This window comes from Carassius gibelio, chromosome A23, assembly GCF_023724105.1.
Source record: "Carassius gibelio isolate Cgi1373 ecotype wild population from Czech Republic chromosome A23, carGib1.2-hapl.c, whole genome shotgun sequence".
Taxonomy (NCBI): domain Eukaryota; kingdom Metazoa; phylum Chordata; class Actinopteri; order Cypriniformes; family Cyprinidae; genus Carassius; species Carassius gibelio.
In genome coordinates this window covers 23,592,375-23,611,807 of record NC_068393.1, presented here as the reverse complement: position 1 = coordinate 23,611,807, position 19,433 = coordinate 23,592,375, and the positions used below count along the sequence as shown (strand labels likewise).

General features: G+C 37.4%; 2 protein-coding genes across 2 annotated transcripts; one reads left to right on the top strand and one right to left on the bottom strand.

Moving 5' to 3' along the window:
- Positions 1-172: 172 nt before the first annotated feature.
- Positions 173-11,526, top strand: LOC127945135 (citrate synthase, mitochondrial). The gene is made up of 11 exons (XM_052541731.1): positions 173-341; positions 4,069-4,116; positions 4,341-4,448; positions 4,842-4,907; positions 5,536-5,667; positions 7,454-7,642; positions 7,788-7,987; positions 8,742-8,871; positions 8,966-9,067; positions 9,193-9,402; positions 9,644-11,526. The coding sequence occupies exons 1-11, from the start codon at positions 291-293 to the stop codon at positions 9,812-9,814; spliced, it is 1,407 nt and encodes a 468-aa protein (XP_052397691.1). The 5' UTR covers positions 173-290; the 3' UTR covers positions 9,815-11,526.
- A 632-nt stretch (positions 11,527-12,158) lies between these two features.
- On the bottom strand, positions 12,159-17,884 carry LOC127945146 (coenzyme Q-binding protein COQ10 homolog A, mitochondrial). The gene is made up of 5 exons (XM_052541744.1): positions 17,266-17,884; positions 16,442-16,591; positions 15,011-15,203; positions 14,814-14,915; positions 12,159-14,315 (listed from the first exon to the last, which is right to left on the bottom strand). The coding sequence occupies exons 1-5, from the start codon at positions 17,388-17,390 to the stop codon at positions 14,148-14,150; spliced, it is 738 nt and encodes a 245-aa protein (XP_052397704.1). The 5' UTR covers positions 17,391-17,884; the 3' UTR covers positions 12,159-14,147.
- Between the last annotated feature and the right edge of the window lie 1,549 nt (positions 17,885-19,433).

Below are 19,433 nucleotides of genomic sequence, written 5' to 3'. Positions count from 1 at the left end.
CCGAAACTAGATTCTACGTCTGAATAATTAATGTGCGTTCCTTTCTTGAGCCAATCAAGTCAAGAAGCGATGAGATGATCCACCAATCAAAATCAGTTTTCTCATTTTCAACCAATCAGAACGCGCGTATCCGATCCACCCTCACCAGGCCCTATCTGATCCAACCCGCGCCTAGAACAGGGCCCGACTCCCTTTTCAACCTTCACTGCGAGCGCGGTAACGAGAGGGGCACCTTCAAGCAGGGGTCGATAAAGAACCACTTGTAAAATTTAAACACACCTACAAGAACAATGTCCTTCCTTTCTATCAGCAGACTAGCTCCAAGACTTCTCAGTTCAAAGGTATGAAAGTTTTATTTTAATATGAGTGAAGAAAACACAGGCTGCTTCCCGGTTAGCTTAGCATAGCATAGATTACTTTCTTTAGTAACAGACAGACTGTATAAGAAACCGTATCTGTTTTGGGTAATTTATCCATAAAAAAACATCGTTTATGTGTTTATTTCTTTCAGTGTATGTTTAAGTAAGTGGTTAGTTTGAAAAACCTAATGAACAGACTACCTGGACAGCATTTTACACAACATAGGTACTCATAAATGTTGTCAAACGTTCAAAAATGGTGAAAAAAAAGGCATGTAAGTAGGGAATCGGTGATTTTTTTTTTTTTTTTTTTTTTTTTTTTTTTTTTTGAGACACCGCAAATGTGAAGTCGTATTTTAGCTTGAAGATGGTGTCTTTGAAACATACCTGACAAAGAAAAGCTTTTTATTTGGTTTACAGAGGGTTTTCCTTTATTACAAGGCCTTTCTGAAGTGTAGCTGTCATCCTCTCACAGGGCTTTGAACACTTTAAGCAGTTTTCAGTTGTTATAATAAAAAATAACTAAATTTGACAGTCACTTTGACATCTGTGATCTGCACCTGTTTAGTGTGACAAGTTAGTATTTTTGATGTTCTCTGTGTCTGATCTGACCTTCATAATTGTCATTCATTTATTAATGGCAGGCTTCAGTAGCTTGCAAAGTTGATAGATCACTATAATAGACAATAATAGGGGTTGAATAGGGTTTATGCAAAGTATACATCTAGGGTTTTCAGTAGGGTTTAAATGAAGTCATCCTCAAACTGAAACCATCTCCCATGCTAAAATTTTACGTATAAAGACCCAGGTTATACAATGAAAGAATATATTTATGTAAAATTGTTTATATTACTTTATATTATAACACTTTTTTTTCCCTTCTCATGATAGTACTGTAGATGTATTATGTATATATGTGTGTGCGTTAGATATTTATAATTTATTAAAGAAATAGTTGCGTAATGTGGAAATTAATCCATTTTGAGGATTTTCCTGAATGATGACATGTTTAGGGTTTGCAGTTGTAATCTTTCAGGTTCTGTGATTTAAATTTTTACAGGTGTGTGACTTGTGACGTTTAACATATGACTAGATTGTGATTGTGTTTTGCAAAGATAAGTGGAAGGTGTGTCAAAGGGCATGTATATAGAAACCGGCATTCTATCAATATATTGTCTCAGATGTGCTGTCATAAGATGATGCAGTCTTTTATTGCTCCTGCTATAGAGATAAAACCAACTAGAGATGCACCGATTGCAATTTTTAAGGCTGATTTGGCTTTGTAATAGGTTACTGTGCTCTTGTCATTTAGGGTTAATACTCATTTCACACCCCAGGATGACCTTTGTGCACTATGAAGAGTTTCTCTGTTTAGACCTCTGTCCAGTAGTTGGTTTTGTAAATATTTGGATGCTAATAGGTTTGAATGATACTGCAGAGAGATTTGCAAGTGTATGTGAATGGATTTTTCTGTATTGGTAAGAGCTGTTCCTCTTCAAGCATTCAGATGGTGGACAAGCATGTCGGACCTGTCTGACACCGCTGTCCACCTGTCATCTGCTTTGAATATGGAAAAAAACGAGATGTTTTTGTCTGAAAGCACAGAGGGTTTTGAAAATTCTTAGAGCATACCTGTGAGTCTTTTATACATTTTCCTTTCCTAAAGAAAAACTCAGAGTTCTTTGCCTGACCAGCGATTCCTCCATATGGTATTTAGTGACTCTTGCAAACACATGATTCTTGCATCTATTTTGCATATAATTTGGCTCCATATCATAGAACTGAGTCAAAGGCCATAGAAAGGTCTAAGATTGCCAGCTTGCTAAGCTGCTAGTAGCCTGTCTGCTATGCTGTATTTTCTGCAGCCTTTCTGATGGTGCTTTTACCTTGAAAGTCAGTTTTATATAGCATACATCTTAGCTTCAATAAAATAAAAAATGTTACATATGCGGTAACAATTTGCAAATTGCAGTAACAAATTTCTATTACATTGTATCATTTTCCCCCTCAACTTTGTATGTTTTAAAGTTAAATACATCAGTCTGGTGCAGTTTGATAACAAACATTAGAATATTAACACTTCTAGGTTATGAGAAGTGTATTGTTTTGGACACGTTTGGAGGTATTCCGCTACTACAGTTCAGAGGCTGTATGTAATCGCCTTCCTCTGTGCTCACACTGGGTTCAGGCGAACAGCTGCTGGTAGCTTCACCTTTCCCACAGATTACACGGCCGCAGACTTGTAGGAATATCAGAGACTAGCACCTACTTATCAATAACAATGCAGACTGCCCCATAAATGAGCTCTAAACCTGATTGGAGTGTCTTTCTGGTCTCACAGCTACTGTATGTTGTGTAAGGTGTGTTAGAAAGATCTTTAGAGTGACAGGTGTCTGGTGTCAGAGCACTGACCCAGATGGTGATCAGGAGGTCCATGGTGTAGGAAGCATTGGTTCTTGTTCAGGAAGGTGAAGTCATTCCCTGCGTAAGTTGAGTTGAAAGGAAGCCTGGATGTGATGTGTGATGTTTATTTGTTTTGGATATGAACGACATGTAAACATAAAGACATATAGAACTTCAGAATTTTAAAATTGGTGCATCACTATTTTTGCTAAAGAAAATGTGAGCTTTGCTTGTCTATTCAATACTACTTGACATAATGTATAACGATTGATTAATTGTTATGTGATTGATTATATTCACATACTGAAAAAAAATCACTGTAAGTTGCTTTGGATAAAAGCATCTGCTAAATGCATAAATGTAAATGTTAACTAGTAATCAGAGGTAAATCAATTTTTAGAAGCTAACCAACATTTGAGTAGTCCACACCCTGCAGCTGAATGCTGTTAACCGCTGCCAGTTTGTATGAAGAGGATTAATGGTGATTCCACTGACTATTATTCTGTTAGGAGAATCATAGCCTCCTTTATCTCACTGCATGCCTTGCCAATCTGATTCGGCATTACAACCGTGCTTGAGTGATTCTGCAGTGGCAGTTTTTATCTGGTCCTGCTGTGAGTCAATCAGACATGACTCTTAATCTAAAGCTATATATAGAAGTGAAGGATGTTTCTCACTGTAAGAATGGATCGGGCTGTGCAGATAAACTCATAATTCTTCCTGAAGGAATTCTGTAACAGAAGTAGCAGTTGGATCCATACACCTGTCTCGGCAGGATTTGTTGTGTTCTGTTGCACCTGAGCACCTTTTATGTTCCTGTGAAGTATTGTCATTGTGTATATCTTTGCTATAATTAAATTGTATTGAACCCCAAATAAGACTGTCATAATGAATGGCACAGTGGTAATGGTTTAAAATGCAGTTCACTTCTGGTTGCTCTAGCAGTCTTGTCTATTCAATATATGTGCTGTGACTCTCTTAGACAAAAAACAAAAAAAAAACAAAAAAAACAGCAGCTAATCACCAAAGCTGTAAAATGTTATGAAGAAAAATACTTTAAATGTTTTAATTGTTCAGAGCTAGTTGAAAACATTTGGTCCAGTAGAAACTTGTAGTAAGTAGCTTGTAATTTGGATAAAAAGAAATGGGCCCCTGATGCTTTTTGCATTGTGCAGCCAAAGTCACCTGCCCTGCAGCTGTCAGCAGGCCTTCTGCGGTGAAATCTGACTTCTAGTCCAGGTTATGTTGCTCAGCTTCCTCTGCATTGCATCTTTCATCAAAGTCATTGTTTGTCTTTCTCTTCCAGAATGCAGCATGTGTTGTTGTGGCTGCCAGAAATGCCAGCGCATCCACGGTAAGTGTTTGCATCACTTCAGATATCCCGGATCAATAATCACAGCCAGAACCAGACTTTAGATTTTAATTGCACTACAGTGATTAGATCGCAGCCTTGCTTTTGATGAAATGGTTGAGTCACTTCCACATGTCTGGGGCTTTTATAATATATATGTACAAGACAGTTGTTAAATCTGTGCCTGATCCTTTAACTGAAAACTTTTTTCCCTTGACCTTATACAGAATTTGAAAGACGTCCTGGCAGACCTCATCCCTAAAGAACAGAGCAGGATCAAGAACTTCAGACAGCAGCATGGCAAAACCACTATTGGTCAGATCACAGTGGACATGGTGAGAGAAACATCACTGCATTCACCGTTACTGTAAATCATGTCTGTATGTCATCACTTGAGGCTACATTAAAATCAATCAAATTAGTTGTAATAATTATAAACTTGTTGTGAATGCTGGGTTATTTTAATAGTATATGTATACATATATATACACTATTATAGTATTTACTAATATATATATTGCTGCTGTTCTCATGGCCGTTGTTTGAGCGGAGTCATTTAGTCTTTGTCTCAGAGCCAGTTGTTCTATTTTGCAGATTAAACTGCAACTGAGGGGCATTATTACTCTCATGTTTGATACTTGAACTAGAGGCTAAAGAAGTAAATTGAAGGGTTGTAGCTCAGAAACAGGTGTTAACAAAGGTATTTCAATAATGTTTGTGTATTACAGGTTTATGGAGGAATGAGAGGCATGAAGGGTCTAGTATACGAGACATCTGTGCTCGACCCCGATGAGGTGAGTCAATTATGTACTCTCTCATAGATACGTTGTTGGGTATTGCAAAAATGTTGTAATTGTAATTCATTTTAAATAGTTTTAATTGAATACATTTTTACAGGTTTGTCACAAAGTTGTAGATTACAAAATCATAAAAATAATTATTTAATATTAAAAAAATTAATGATATTGTGTTATGTATTAATAGTTGTGTAATACTTTATTAATATTTAATTATTTGTCATACATACTATTTATTGTTAGTATTAAAATGAAGTAAAAAAAATGACTAAATGTTTCTGTCTTTCATAAAATTAATTGAGACATCAGTCTGCAAATTTGAGCCTTGACATGTCAAATTAGCATTTTCGGTTATGAAACTCGAAGGCATGATGAAAGTGTGTCATAAGCCCCTTTCACAGAGCATGTTGATCCCCGAAAATAGCCCAAAAAGTGCCTTCTGTGTGTATGCAAACACGTCCTGGGAACGTGAAAATAGAAAGTGGGACCATAGTGCCTTGGATAAATAAATATTGGCGTCAGTAGTTGTCCCGCTAACCCCTGAACCCTCTCAGAGTTCGAAGCTGTAGTGATTATTCAATCAAACATACTGACGCACTCCCTGTGTTATCGATTGCATCTGTAGGGCATCCGTTTCCGTGGTTACAGCATTCCAGAGTGTCAGCAGCTGTTGCCCAAGGCTCCTGATGGACAGGAGCCGCTGCCAGAGGGTCTGTTCTGGCTGCTGATCACAGGACAGGTGCCCACTGAGGAGCAGGTGAGGATATATTCACATTTACTGCATATTAAAGAAACTGTGTCATATTGTCAGAATCACGGCCTTGCATGTAGAACGTGCTCTTGTCAATTGTCTTAGTGACCTAGCATTTATGCATTTAGCAGACGCTTTTATCAAAAGCGACTTACAGTGCATTCAGGCTATCAATATTTACAATATCATGTGTTCCCGGGGATTCAAACCCAGTTTTATTTTGAACTTAGTATAAAGAAATGCAATCAGTTCTTTGTTCAAGGCACAGCCTTATGAAAATATTCTGAAACACTTACTGTGGCTTAAGTACTAAAATATTGACAGTGGAGGACCAAATTCTGTATTAATAATTACTATTAATACTAATAACACTATTGATATTAATAACTTTATTACAAATATTACTATTAATAAAGCAGAATTGCCCAGAACATGAACTCAGTGCGCTAGTGCACATTAAGTTATTTTCTACCTTATAGAAAACACTTAAGGTAGGGCAATGGATGAAGACATATGATATAAAAAGACCAAATCTGTAATATTAATAAAATATATTTTGCACACAGAAATGAGCCCAGAATATGAACGAAATCTGCAAAGTTTCACGTGTCTTATCCCCCATAGAAAAAAAGGATTATAAAGCAAACTGTGGCTTAATGGATTGCTTGCCTGTACATATATAAAATGTGGGCTTTTTATATCACTGTGTTATCTTATATTAAGCCAGCACGGGGGAAAATGTGTTTCTTGTGCAATTCAGCTCATAATTTGGGCTCATCTGCCTGCATGTACACAATATATATTTTTCATCATTTCTATAGTAAATTTGGTCTTTTTTTATCACAGTTTTCCTTAAGCAGAGTTAAGCATTTTCTTTAACATCTTCTATGAGAGGAGAACCTTTAATTTCAATTTAGCACTTTCAGTTCATATTCTGGGTTTATCTGCTTTCCTATAGGCTCTGTAGTATATTTTATTTATAAAACCTTGACTCGAACTAAGCACTGACTGTATTTCTTCAGGCTGTATGAACCACTGCAAGCTGTAAAGAAAGCAAGAAATGTTTGACCAAACTCAATAGGTTTCGCCAGATAATGCAAATATCTTTGCGAGGGAATGTAAAGTTTCTTGGGGGAATGCAAATGTTTTGTGAGCGAACACAAAAGATTTGAAAATAAAAAAAGTTCAAGCAGTTTATGTGATTTGCAAGACTATGTGATCTTTTTATAGCTGTGACTATATTGATCATATTGACTGCTCTGAGGTTGACAAATACATTAAAGTATGTGTAAAGCAATATTAAATGTGTTGAGATTCACACCACAGAAAAATGTCATTAACAATCCAGCCAAATTTGAATTTAAAAACCACGCCCACTCGAGGGAAAGCTGCCACCTCTCTCAACTGTCAAATAACGCTACAACCTCAGTGGATGCTCACTCCAGCAGCTTAATTGGATTTACACGGCCATACATGTTTGGTTATATGCATTTACGTGACAGGTATAACTAGATGTAGACTGTAGTAACTAGCTCTAGTTATTATAGTGTTAGGGGAGGGGCCATGCACAGTGGTTCCAGGGCGTCATAGATACAAGATTTCAGCCCCGCCCAAAAAATCCTGAACACAAAAATGGGGGAAAAACTGTTTAAGACTTGTTGTGATGTTAATCAAATTGTGCCCCTGAACAGGCAACCATAAATAAAAATCTCTCAAAAAAAAAATCTGTTGAATAAATTTAGATTATCCTCTGTGGCCATTTTTATTAACTCTTTGTTGGCTGATTTCTCAGGTGACTTGGTTGTCTAAGGAGTGGGCTAAGCGTGCGGCCCTTCCCTCTCATGTGGTCACCATGCTGGACAACTTCCCCACCAACCTGCACCCCATGTCTCAGTTCAGTGCTGCCGTAACGGCTCTGAACAGCGAGAGCAGTTTCGCTCGGGCGTACTCTGAGGGAGTTAACAAGGCCAAGTACTGGGAGGTGAGCCACAGAAAACATTTGTGCTAGAAACTTAAAAGGTCAAGGGTGTTGCGACAAATACTATGACAAAAACAGCTTTTGACTAAGATAACTATTTACTATGCAAAGTGAGTCATTCTCAAAAATTCACGCCATTTCTATATAGTTTGTGTATGAGGACTCCATGGACTTGATTGCCAAGCTCCCCTGTGTGGCGGCCAAGATCTACCGTAATTTGTACCGTGAAGGCAGCAGCATCGGAGCCATCGACTCCAACCTGGACTGGTCACACAACTTCACCAACATGCTGGGCTACAGCGATCCACAGTTCACAGAACTCATGAGGCTCTACCTCACCATCCACAGGTGATGCCCTACAAACACTTCCTCTACTGGTTCATTCGAGGCAGTCTTAAGGAGTGAGGTCGGCTTGGCTTTTAACCTTTGTGATTGCCCTTCTCTATGAGGAGTCAAGATTTTTGCCTCAGGGAGAAAAGCACATTAGTAAAGCATGTGCTTCCAGACCTGCCGGGATGATGTTAATGCATCTAATGCCCATTACCAAGCTGGATCATTCAGGCCACTAGTTCAATACTGTGAATTAGCTATTTGTAAAAGAACCAAAAAAAGGAAATGAAGAGCATTGGTGTACTCTTAAATGCAAACAGTCTGCTTAACATGCTAACCCCAGCTTGGACAAGTTAGCAGTGTGTAGTAATTTTCTATGGCTGCAATGACCATTGATCAAGCTGTGGATCAATAAATAATTGACAGATTAATCAAGATAATTGTTGGTTATTTGATGTTAAATATACAGCTGTGTCAAAAGGGACTTTGGGCCAGTGACACCTGCCATCTGTTCTACCAAAACCAGTTATTACTTTTATTGCTTATTAAATGGTTGAAGTGCTTTTATATGGTTTTTATACGAGATGTGTGTGTGTGCGTGTTTGTGTATATAGTAGACATATTTATATATATATATAAGAAGATGGAAGAGGAAAGACGATAAGTGAATCAAGTCTGCCCTCTTGCGGTTATGTTTGTTTACCAGTCTGACTTAGTTTAGTGTCCTTTGACCGTAACCTTAACCTCTTTGTGTGCTTTTGTTGCTTTTCAGTGACCATGAGGGTGGAAATGTCAGCGCTCACACTAGTCACCTGGTTGGCAGTGCCCTGTCCGACCCCTACCTCTCCTTCAGCGCAGCTATGAATGGTCTGGCCGGACCTCTTCACGGACTGGCCAATCAGGTTTGAGCCTTAAGTGCTTCGTGTTGCACAGGACATGGTTATAAAATACTAACCAGCTTTGCTTTTTTTTTTTATGTCCTCTTGTGTCCTATAGGAGGTGCTGGTATGGCTGACAGCCCTACAGAAGGAGCTCGGTGGTGAGGTGTCAGATGAGAAAATGAGAGATTACATTTGGAACACGCTCAAATCAGGAAGAGTGAGTGCCTTTGTTATTTCCCAATTCAATAGGAACTACATCAGCATAAAAACTCAATGCAGATTTATCAAAATATGATGGATGATTATCATTCACACAGTTTGTTCTCTCTTGTCATTGTTCAGGTGGTGCCAGGCTATGGCCACGCTGTACTGAGGAAGACAGATCCTCGCTATACCTGTCAGCGTGAGTTCGCCCTCAAGCACCTTCCCAACGACCCCATGTTCAAGCTGGTAGCTCAACTCTATAAGATTGTACCCAACGTGCTTCTGGAGCAGGGCAAGGCTAAGAACCCCTGGCCCAATGTAGACGCCCACAGCGGAGTCCTTTTGCAAGTAAGAATCCAGAAACTCCAGTAATACATGTACATTTATGATTAAAAGTTAATTTACCCAATTTACTTTCTTCATAAATGTACTTGGTTTTTTTTAAATGCTAAAAAGTAAACATTTTCCCAGCCAATTGACATACTGTGCTAGTTTAATGTCTTCTATAACAGAAAAAAAAGTGTGTTTATATATTTTTCCGCTTGCTTGGTTGAAACTCATCTCATGTTATTCCTCTTGTGTTTTGCAGTATTATGGCATGACTGAGATGAACTATTACACTGTGTTGTTTGGCGTATCCCGAGCTTTGGGTGTCCTCTCCCAGCTGGTGTGGAGCAGAGCGCTCGGCTTCCCTCTGGAGCGTCCCAAGTCCATGAGCACAGACGGACTCATGGGTCTAGTTGGGGCCAAATCAGGCTAGAGAGGGAGGGACCGTGCCAGCGAAGTGGGGACAGGAAAGGGAGGAACTTAAACAATTAGAAACAAGCCCCTGGACTAAGGGATTTAAAGAGACAGTACACTTTTAAATTTCATCTAAAAAGGCCTTTGTTATTAATATAACATCAAGATTACAGATCCCATTTACACGTTTATTAGTCTTTCTCACCCAACATGCACGTGTAGAAGCATTACACAGTCATTGGTTGCGGTCGCTCCTCTTAAGTTTTCCCGCAGATTTTCCCGACCGTATGACGCAGCTATGGATGTAGCGAGGTGGTTTGATGGAGAACGCTGTGTTATTGTCCAAGAACACAGCCGAGAGCGATGCGTCTTTCCAGAAATCACCTCTCTCCTTATTCAAACTAATAATGTCAATGAAATACTAGTTCAGAAGAGTTAATTCACCTAGTATGTAAATAAAGCCTTTATTCTCAGCTCTCATAACAATAAATTCAGTTTTAGCCTTGTGTTTTTACTCCCCTGAGATCAGATGTTCACTTGAGCCTCTGTTTGTATGAGGAAGTGAAATGTCAACACCCTGCTCTTGAGCCTCTCTGAGCGAAATTTGACTAGGCGTCCCTCTAGCTAACATCATATTTCTTCTTTTAAGAGCACTCCATGTTGGCAATACAGTCCTCTCTCAATAGAACTGATTCTATGAGTTCAGTTCAACTTGGGAAGCTTGTATATTTGTTTAAATGGGTACTGCCCCTTTAGGTTATCTCTCATATTGCTCTCTGACTTCAACCAATCGTCTTCATTTTCCTGTGTGTTGTTTGGAAGCACGTGTGGTACCCTCTTTATTTGAAATGAACAGGCATTCTGAATTTCATCAGCGGATATGTTGGCTTTAATTTGTTAAAGATTTGTGTCATTCACTCAAGTTAAGTCTAGGCGCAGGTGATGCGTGTACCAACTTTTGAGCAAGTCAAATTTGTGGCGTTTATTTGTACGTTCATCCAAGAGCCCTCAAAAACTGCTTCTTTTTACCTGTTTAGAGTTATAGTGTCTTTTTTTTTTCCCCGGTGTTTTGAAGAATGATGTCTTGTATAAAGAGAAAAACTATCATTTTTGTGTAGGTATACATAAGCTGTGGTTTTATTTATTCATGTAAATATAGCTTGAATGTATGTACTGCATATCAAAACAGTCTCCATCTCTGTTAGTCAAACCACTTATCTGTGATGACTCGCTTAACCCTTTATTTTAAGTATACTGTACCTTTAATATAATTTAAAACATGACTTGTAGATAACATGTACTGCTCACTGGTCCTGCTATCTTGCATGCTTGCTCTCAGGTGGTTGTTGTTGTTTTATTGACAATCTAGCAGCTATTTTAGCTAGTGAGTCCATAAGCACTCCATTAACTCAATGGCACTTTTCCCCCACTCATCATCTCCTCATCTAATAGCGTGAGAATAACTGTCCAGGTTTCCATGCCCTTTTCCAGTGTGACTGTTTTCATCATGATGTACATGATTGGCTTATGCTCTGTAGGGTTCATTTAAATAACGAGGAATGTGAATATGGAGAGGATTGGTTGAAGTCGGATTGACCTGGGGAAATGGGGAGGGGAACGAGAACAAGGGAAATGACTCCGGATTGAATGGGAAAAAGAAGCTTAGGCGAACAAAACCGAAAATGGGAAAAACTTGACAAAAAAGGAAAACCAATAAATGTTTTTAACAAACCCTCTGGACTTTATCTTTTCTTCCTCTTGTTATTTAAACATGATAACCCCTCACTCAGTTATTGTCTAAATGAACAATATTATTTTGTTGTCAATCAAATTCGGTCATGTTCTACTACTCAGCTGTCCATAATAATCCAAAAGGCCAATGTAAAGTTGTTAACCCAAGCCAAATAAGATACTCTTAGAAAGTTTTGATTGGCATCTGCGGTTCCATGAAAAACCTTTAACATTTTATACATTTACCTTATACATTTATATTTAGTACATATCCAAATTAAAGTAAATGTGGGTGCAACTTGTTCAAACAAATCAAACCATATTTCAATAGCAGTGAAATAGCTTAAATGGCTATGATTTTTTTTTTTTTTTTCAAAGGAGCATTAGGAATCAACAATGGAGCAGTGTTGTTATTATTAAGTGTTTCAGTAATTTGAATAAAAAATGTAAAATGTTGCTATGGAATTCAAAAATTACACAAGTAAAAAATCAAAATAAAGCTATATAGATATAAAAATTTGTGAACGTAAAAAAAAAAAAAAAAAGTTAATTGAGAATGTAAAAAAAAAACAACTATAATACATCATAGTAAATGCACTATAAAAATGTTTTTAAAGTAAAACACGGAGACATTTCTCAAAATATATTTTATATTCCACAGAAGTAATACATACAGGTTTGGAAAGACATGGTGAGTAAATTAAGTCAGAATTTAAATTATTTAGGGGAACTACTCCTTTACTCTGTAAATTATGTGTTCACAAATATGGTTATTGTTCAAACTATATGCAGTATAAATGGTCTAAATAAGATCTATGCCTGGTCATTCATCTTTAAATAATTAGTTTTAATGGTGAATTTTGTTTTAAGATCTGCATGGAAACAATCTTCTGTTCAGTGCAGTGTGATTAAGAAGCTCCATCATAGTCTCTCATGCTGTTATAAATACATGACCCAGATACCACCACCTTCCTCAGATTTCCTCAGCCTCCGCTTCTTCATTCACTTTTTGTATTCTTTGTTCACGGATAAGTTTTCACAAGTCCCTGTGCATCCCCTCAACACAGGATTCTAGTGTAATCCATCTGATCAGCAATCATAGAGCTACCATTCTGAGGTAAGAAACCATGTGTACTTCAAGATCAAATACGTCGCAGTTCAAAGCAGGAAATCGGCCTCCTAATGAATCTCAAGCAGAAAATGCACAACATATTTGATTGGAAATAAATGAACAGATTCTCAAGTTAAAAGAAATGCTTGTGCAAGATTATTATACACTGATGATAGGCCCGTTAACTCAGAATTAAAGTTTACTGAACAGATAAATTCATTTCAGAGAGAATTTGTTCCAAAAATGAAGCACTGCTCATCTCTTTGGTCTTATTCACAGTTCTTCAACCAAACATCTAACAAGGTCTTTTTATGACAAACCCTGGAAATCTACCGATTGGTGACGTTATTTCTCCGGAAGACTCTTGTTAGACAGGTGTTTGATACAGCACAAGTAAATTACCAATCCACATCTTGACAATCACATGATTTGAAGTCATTTATAAATGCCATGAACACTTAGATAAGGCATTGAAACGGTTTAAAAAATAAAATCTCATAAAATGTTGAAAAAACGAAACCGTTATGCTTGTATCCTATGCTTCGCTTTCCAAGAAATCACAAAACACAAATACAGTAGTGTTTAAAACATTAATGTAGCAACAAAAAGAAATGGCACGGTCTACATGAACAGGCACGAACTGGGATCACTATTAGGAACAGGCTGAATTCTTCTTACATTTTCTTTCCTTTGAATTTCTCCAAAGCCCTGAGTTTGCGTGAATGCATCCAAAGAATGCAAAAGCATGCTAAATATAACTCTTATCTTTCCATTACAATTCACTACTTCTATAAACAAATGTTTTTGTGTTGTCTGTAAGGATAAATATTTAGGTGAGAGAAATACTTGTTGTCACTGTAATAACATGATTCATTTCCATTATATTTACAGTTGTGATTGGAGTCACAAACCTCTTGAGTGTGACTTCTGGAGATGAATGTTATAAATTCAGTGCAGTGTGGAAGTCGAGTAGGTCTGAATTTTCACTACATTAAAAAAAAAATCATTTGAGAAAGAATATTCTGGGTTTATCTGTGCCTTTTGCATGCCGTTGATTACCACACAAAACAAAACAATAGAAATTTTCTGCATCAGATGTGCATTTGCAAGAGGAACGTAATCGTTTTATTGTAGGTTAATAAAATCTGAGGTATAAATCAGAACAAATTTTGTGTGGTAATCAACGGTGTGCGACAGATTTGGCCTAAAATATTCTTCCAGTTCCAGTAATCAGTCAGATTTGGCCCTGATTATCTGGCAGCAAGACAGAATGAGTAAACCAGACCAAACCCTAGAGAAACGTCTGAACCTTCCCGGTCAGGGCTGCAATAATAAATTAATCTAAACAAAAATGGACATGTACCTCAGATGAACTGAAATCTTTTTCTAAAAGTAAATGGTATCTCTCGTACCATCACGATGTATTCTAGTGATCTGGTTTGTCATGTGATAACGGTCTAAAGAGTTCTGTGAGTTCCAGATACAGAGGAGTCCAGTGAGAAGGAGCACCTCACGTTTGATGGACCTTGTGAAACATGAGCTCGCGGGGTATTCTCGTCTCGGGTCCAAACAGTTTAGCCGCTCGCCGCTCAAACGCGGCCACCATCTGCTTCACCACCTGGTCGAAAAACACCGTCGATAACTGCGAATGTAGCAATGAGCGGAACTCGAACGAGATCTGAAAACCAACCACATTCAAAGAAAGAGACCTGGTGATTTGACATCCTAACAAACACTGACTCTTTGATAAAACATTATGGCCTACCAGTGTTATCGCTAATTAAAACGGTAAAAAAAAAGGCGTTAAGTGAAAAAAAATACAATACAAAGAAAAACAATTTTTATTTCCACCTAATTTTTACAGTTTAAGGTGATGAACTAAAATTATTCCAAATTGAAATAATAATGAATAAAAACTAAACAGACATTAAAAACAAAACCCCAATAAAAACGCAACTAACGTTAAATCAACTAAAACTAGAAACTTTTTTTTTTGTCTGATTAAATGAATAAAAGTGTTGCATGTTTGGATGGTTGTAAACTGATTTGTACCCCAAAACTGTGCAGAAATTTCTATTTTACATTTTGTAAGCTTGTCTGACCTAGCAACAGTAACCAAGGGGGTGTGGCTAAGTGAAGGGTTGACTGGAAGCAAATGTTTGTAAACAATACTTACGGAGAAGTCTACAGTGCATGTGCGAGGATAGCCAGGAATACCGGGACTAAAGCGCCATATTGTCTCTAAATGATTGAAGAGTTTACCATCCGAACACACTGCCTGAAACGGGACGGGTTGAAATATAATGATTTACCATGAACTTTTAATTTCAGGGATGATTTTAAAGATGTTGTAATGCACGCAGGACGACTTACTTTGACCAGATGTGGACGGACGTGGCTTATCATTGAAGTGTACCGCTCCACAACAGGAGGAAAGCCCACTTCCAGCTGAGCTTTGGCATGACCGGCCCTTTTCATGATGGTTTGCGACTTTTTACACCATGGTACAAAGTGTTTGTAGTCATCCACATTGGCTACCACATCATACATCTCTTGCATCGAGTACCTAAAGAACAAAACACAGGTACATCTTTTTATTTTTAGAACTGACCCTTCGCAGGGCTTTTGATTGACAGGCGATCTGACCAATCACAATGCTGAATCTACCATTTTATCCGACAAACCAGCCAGGAGAGGAGATTAATGTTGGTGGACTTGAACTTGAAAAATACCGTTTATTGACGTCTTTCCGCAGTTGAAACAAGATCGTTTTCTGATGTTCATTCATGTTTATTTCATGTTACAACTAGTAAAGAGGAAGAGATGATCAGTTCACGTGCTGCTTTAACTGAGGCGCTACAGTGATCTGTCACAATGCATTAAAGAGACACAAAATGGTATTTATTGTTTGAATTTCTTTAAAGAAAAATTACAAAATTTGAAAGTTGAAACTGTATTACATACCAAAAGTAACCTGCACTGTCTTGTTGGTGCATTTTCAGTGTCCTCTTTGCTCCACAATGTATTTTTCACTGCGTTAGTGAAACATGATCTGTGGCGCGAGAGTGCCATGGACATAGCAACAGTAACTAAGGGGGGGTCTTTTCGAAGTGTAAACTGAGTTTCAAGTTGAAATAAATACAATTCCTTTATAAACAGACAATGAAACAGTGTTGTTGTTTTTAAATAAATCCACTGAAATAGAGTGTAAATAAAATAAAATCTAAATATTAGATGAAAAATAAACGTACATTTTTTTTTATAAAAAATGAAAATGTTGCACTGGCAACTAAATGAAATAAAATATGTTTAAAGTGCCGTACTAAGAAGTACTTAAACTAAAACTGGAATTAAATTAGAGCTTAATATAAATATAAAAAAAATAAAAAATTAAATTACTAAAACTAAAAATATAAATATAAAATAATAATATATAGAATACCAAAAAATAAAATACACTGCAATAAAATACACAATATAAATACAGATACTGCTATTTTTGCACAATACAAAAAGCTATAAATGTGTTTTGTTCTCTTTTATTTCATTTATTTTTGGTACTACTATTTATTCAGTCTTAGTTTTATTTTATTTTTTTATTAACTTTTTTTTGTATTAACGGTATTTATGTCCCTGTCTTAGATTTGTGTTTCCAGCTGCTCCACCTCCACTAGATACAGCTCTGTGAATTTATTATTTATCATCACAAAAGCTTACCTTCATCCTCCGTGAGGAAAGAAGAAAGGGGTCATTGTTCAGGATCAGTTCATCTTAACCTACCCTAGAATGAGTTAGTCAACTTACCCTAGTATTCTCCTCTCTGAATACTCTTTTCTCTTATTGGTGAGGCTGATGAAAGATCTCCTGTGATGATGAGTGGGAGTCAGACCCACTTCAGAGAGACAGAAAGCAGGAGGATGACGGGTCATCAAGATCCCACAGGAGGACAGGTGTCTGACATACAAAAAAAAAAAAAAAACAGGATTCTGATAAATACAATGCATGGAGTACATACAGGAACGGTGGTATATTCATATATCATTATATTTAAATGAAATAATAATCTTTTGGTCATTTTATTTACTTTTATTATTATGACAGCTGCTACCGATTTTATTATATAACTCTAATACTTATGTTTTTTGTGAAACTAAGTATAATAACTGATCATCAAATGTGTTATATATTTCTAAACTGTCATCAGGAGGTTTATTACAGAATTGACGATACAATTTTACAATTTATTATATAATTTTGTATGTATTCTATTTTAAATGATATTTTTCTTGATTTTATCTTGACTATGTATATTTGTTTTAATGATTTTGTTTAAATATGCCTTGTTTTATGTATTCTATATTAATTTACATATCATGTTCGTCATTTTAGGCCACTCTTATCGTTATTAAAATAAAAGTGTGTACATACTGTCACTACTAAAATACATAAAATAAGATTCTTACAGCTTTTTGTACTGAAATCCCACAACGTTAAGTTATTTTAGCGGAAAATATGGTAATTTTAGATGATTTTCCAGCTCGCTTTGTTCCAATATTTGGTCAACGACGTGCTGCATCAATCACTCAATAATAACAGCATCTATATGAAGGTTAACTGCGGTGTTTCACCTGACGGGCCAGTGCTGTATTCTCTCTCTGCTGGGGCGACACGGACCGACCGTCGCTATTTCCAGAAACTCACTGAATGTCCGCACACCCATCGGGATCCTTCGGGCGCCTCCTGACACGGCCATCAAAAACACAGCCTATTCAATGCGAGTAAAATGAAAACGAGGAATCTCCAATCACACGATTAGCACAGTAATAAACCAGCGCGCGCTGTCATCTCTGTGAATAAATATGTCGGCTGTTTTTCACTAATCAAACCCCCGCTGTGCGAGTAGCATATTTCGACTTCTACATAATAATCTAACGTTAACTGAAACAATAGCCCTTTCCCCTGCGATTCGTCTAAACCTTTCTTTTACTGTCTATGATCTAACCCCGATTGAGGTTAAACCGGTGAAGCCTTCATAAGCCGCCGGTGACTGTGAGGGACACTGTTCTGATGTGGCACCGCGCGGAGACAGGTGCAGCTGCCGCCAACAGGACCGGAGGAGGACACGGTGTCACATGAGGAGCACAAATATTATGATTTCATCTCTAAACGGGCGCGTTTTATTTGAATCGTGGTAGTAAATGATATGGGTGAATAAAAAACCAATGACAACAATGAGCATAAATTAATAATCCCAGTAAGAGGGGTGTCGTTTCCCTCCACCTCACTAGGGGAAGATGTGATGCCGTTTGAGCACATTTCATAATAAAAGTCTGCTACTTGCGCTCGTAATATGAATCTATCATAACGAAAAAGGAAATTAAAATATCATTAAATACTATATTATATATAGTATGTTTGCGTACTGTATATGATTTAGTTTGCGTTTTAGTGTTTTCGTCATTTATTTGTTTATTTCAGTTTTAGTAGTTGGGTTTTTCATCTAATATTTTAGATTTTATTTTATTTCAGCTTTATTTCGACTAACAAACACATCGTTTTAGTTGTAGTTAACAAGTTAATAAGAACAGTGTTTTATTGATAAATTTGATATACTTTATATATATAATTTTATATATAGACTATATATATATATATATATATATATATATATATATATAGATAGATAGATAGATAGATAGATAGATAGATAGATAGATAGATAGATAGATAGATAGATAGATAGATAGATGGAGCAAAGGTTCACCAGATCTCCACTAGAGCTAGACCCATGTTGGACACCTTATCCAGTTTTGGTCCAACCAAAACCACAGCTGTCTTTCTCCATCTGCAAAGACTGCAGCTACAAATTCTCCGACCTGAACAGTCTTGTGCATCACCAGGAAAGAGAGCATGCCCTGCAAAAGCTCCATCGCTGTCAACACTGTGGCCAAGAATTTACTATGCTCTCTAGTCTGCCGCAACACAAATGCTCTCACACCTCATCCATGTGCCAGACGTGCAGGGGGGAACCTCAAAGGGGTTCGCCTTGCCCTTCCTTCAGGACTGAATCTTCAGAAGATCCCTTATCTTAACAACAGCCCCTATGCATGCATCCAATGTGGACAAGCCTTCGGCCACAAGCACGGGATGCTGCACCACCTGCATGCCTTCACTGCGGAAAAGAGTTCCTTCACTACAGCTTTCACCATCAGACCAACCTTAAATTAAGTGGCAAATCATCTGCCACTGGGTTCCGCCCAAAGGGAGCAAAAGATCTCAGACCTTCTCAAGAAAATAGACCTTCAAAGAGCAGAAGAGGACCAAAAATCGACCTGTTTTGACAGAAACTAAGCAAGAAGAAGCAGCTGAAACAGTTAAGCAGGACGACAGTGATGGTGAGGATGCTGAGTACCCTTGTACAACATGCGACCAGGTCTTTATCTCCAAAGCTGAGCTGTGTGTCCAAGAGGAAGTCCCCGAAGAACATCATCAACCAGCTGACACGTGCAGGTGTTGTAGTGTGTGTACAGGTGGGATTCCCCTCGCTGAGAAGATTGTGAAAGTCTATCACTGTGTGCAATGTGCCCTGGACACTTTTCTACTGCCAGAAACATCTGATACGTGACAATGATGATGAATTCAGTGATGACTGAAAGAGCTTCCATTTCTTTAAGGAATAGTTCATTAAAAGAAATTCACATTTTCTCACCATTACCAAAATTGACCTCATGTTACACATTACATTGACATTGTTTTTGAATAAATTGTTTAAAAAGGTTTGGTAGTTTTTGTTGGT

Coding starts and splice junctions, on each gene's coding strand:
- LOC127945146 (XM_052541744.1), bottom strand. CDS start 17,390: ATGGCCGTGTCAGGAGGCGCCCGAAGGATCCCGATGGGTGTGCGGACA. Junction 16,592..17,265: donor ATACAGCACTGGCCCGTCAG/GTGAAACACCGC, acceptor TTTGTATGTCAG/ACACCTGTCCTCCTGTGGGA. Junction 14,916..15,010: donor TCCGTCCACATCTGGTCAAA/GTAAGTCGTCCT, acceptor GTCCCGTTTCAG/GCAGTGTGTTCGGATGGTAA.
- LOC127945135 (XM_052541731.1), top strand. CDS start 291: ATGTCCTTCCTTTCTATCAGCAGACTAGCTCCAAGACTTCTCAGTTCA. Junction 5,668..7,453: donor AGGTGCCCACTGAGGAGCAG/GTGAGGATATAT, acceptor CTGATTTCTCAG/GTGACTTGGTTGTCTAAGGA. Junction 8,872..8,965: donor TTCACGGACTGGCCAATCAG/GTTTGAGCCTTA, acceptor TGTGTCCTATAG/GAGGTGCTGGTATGGCTGAC.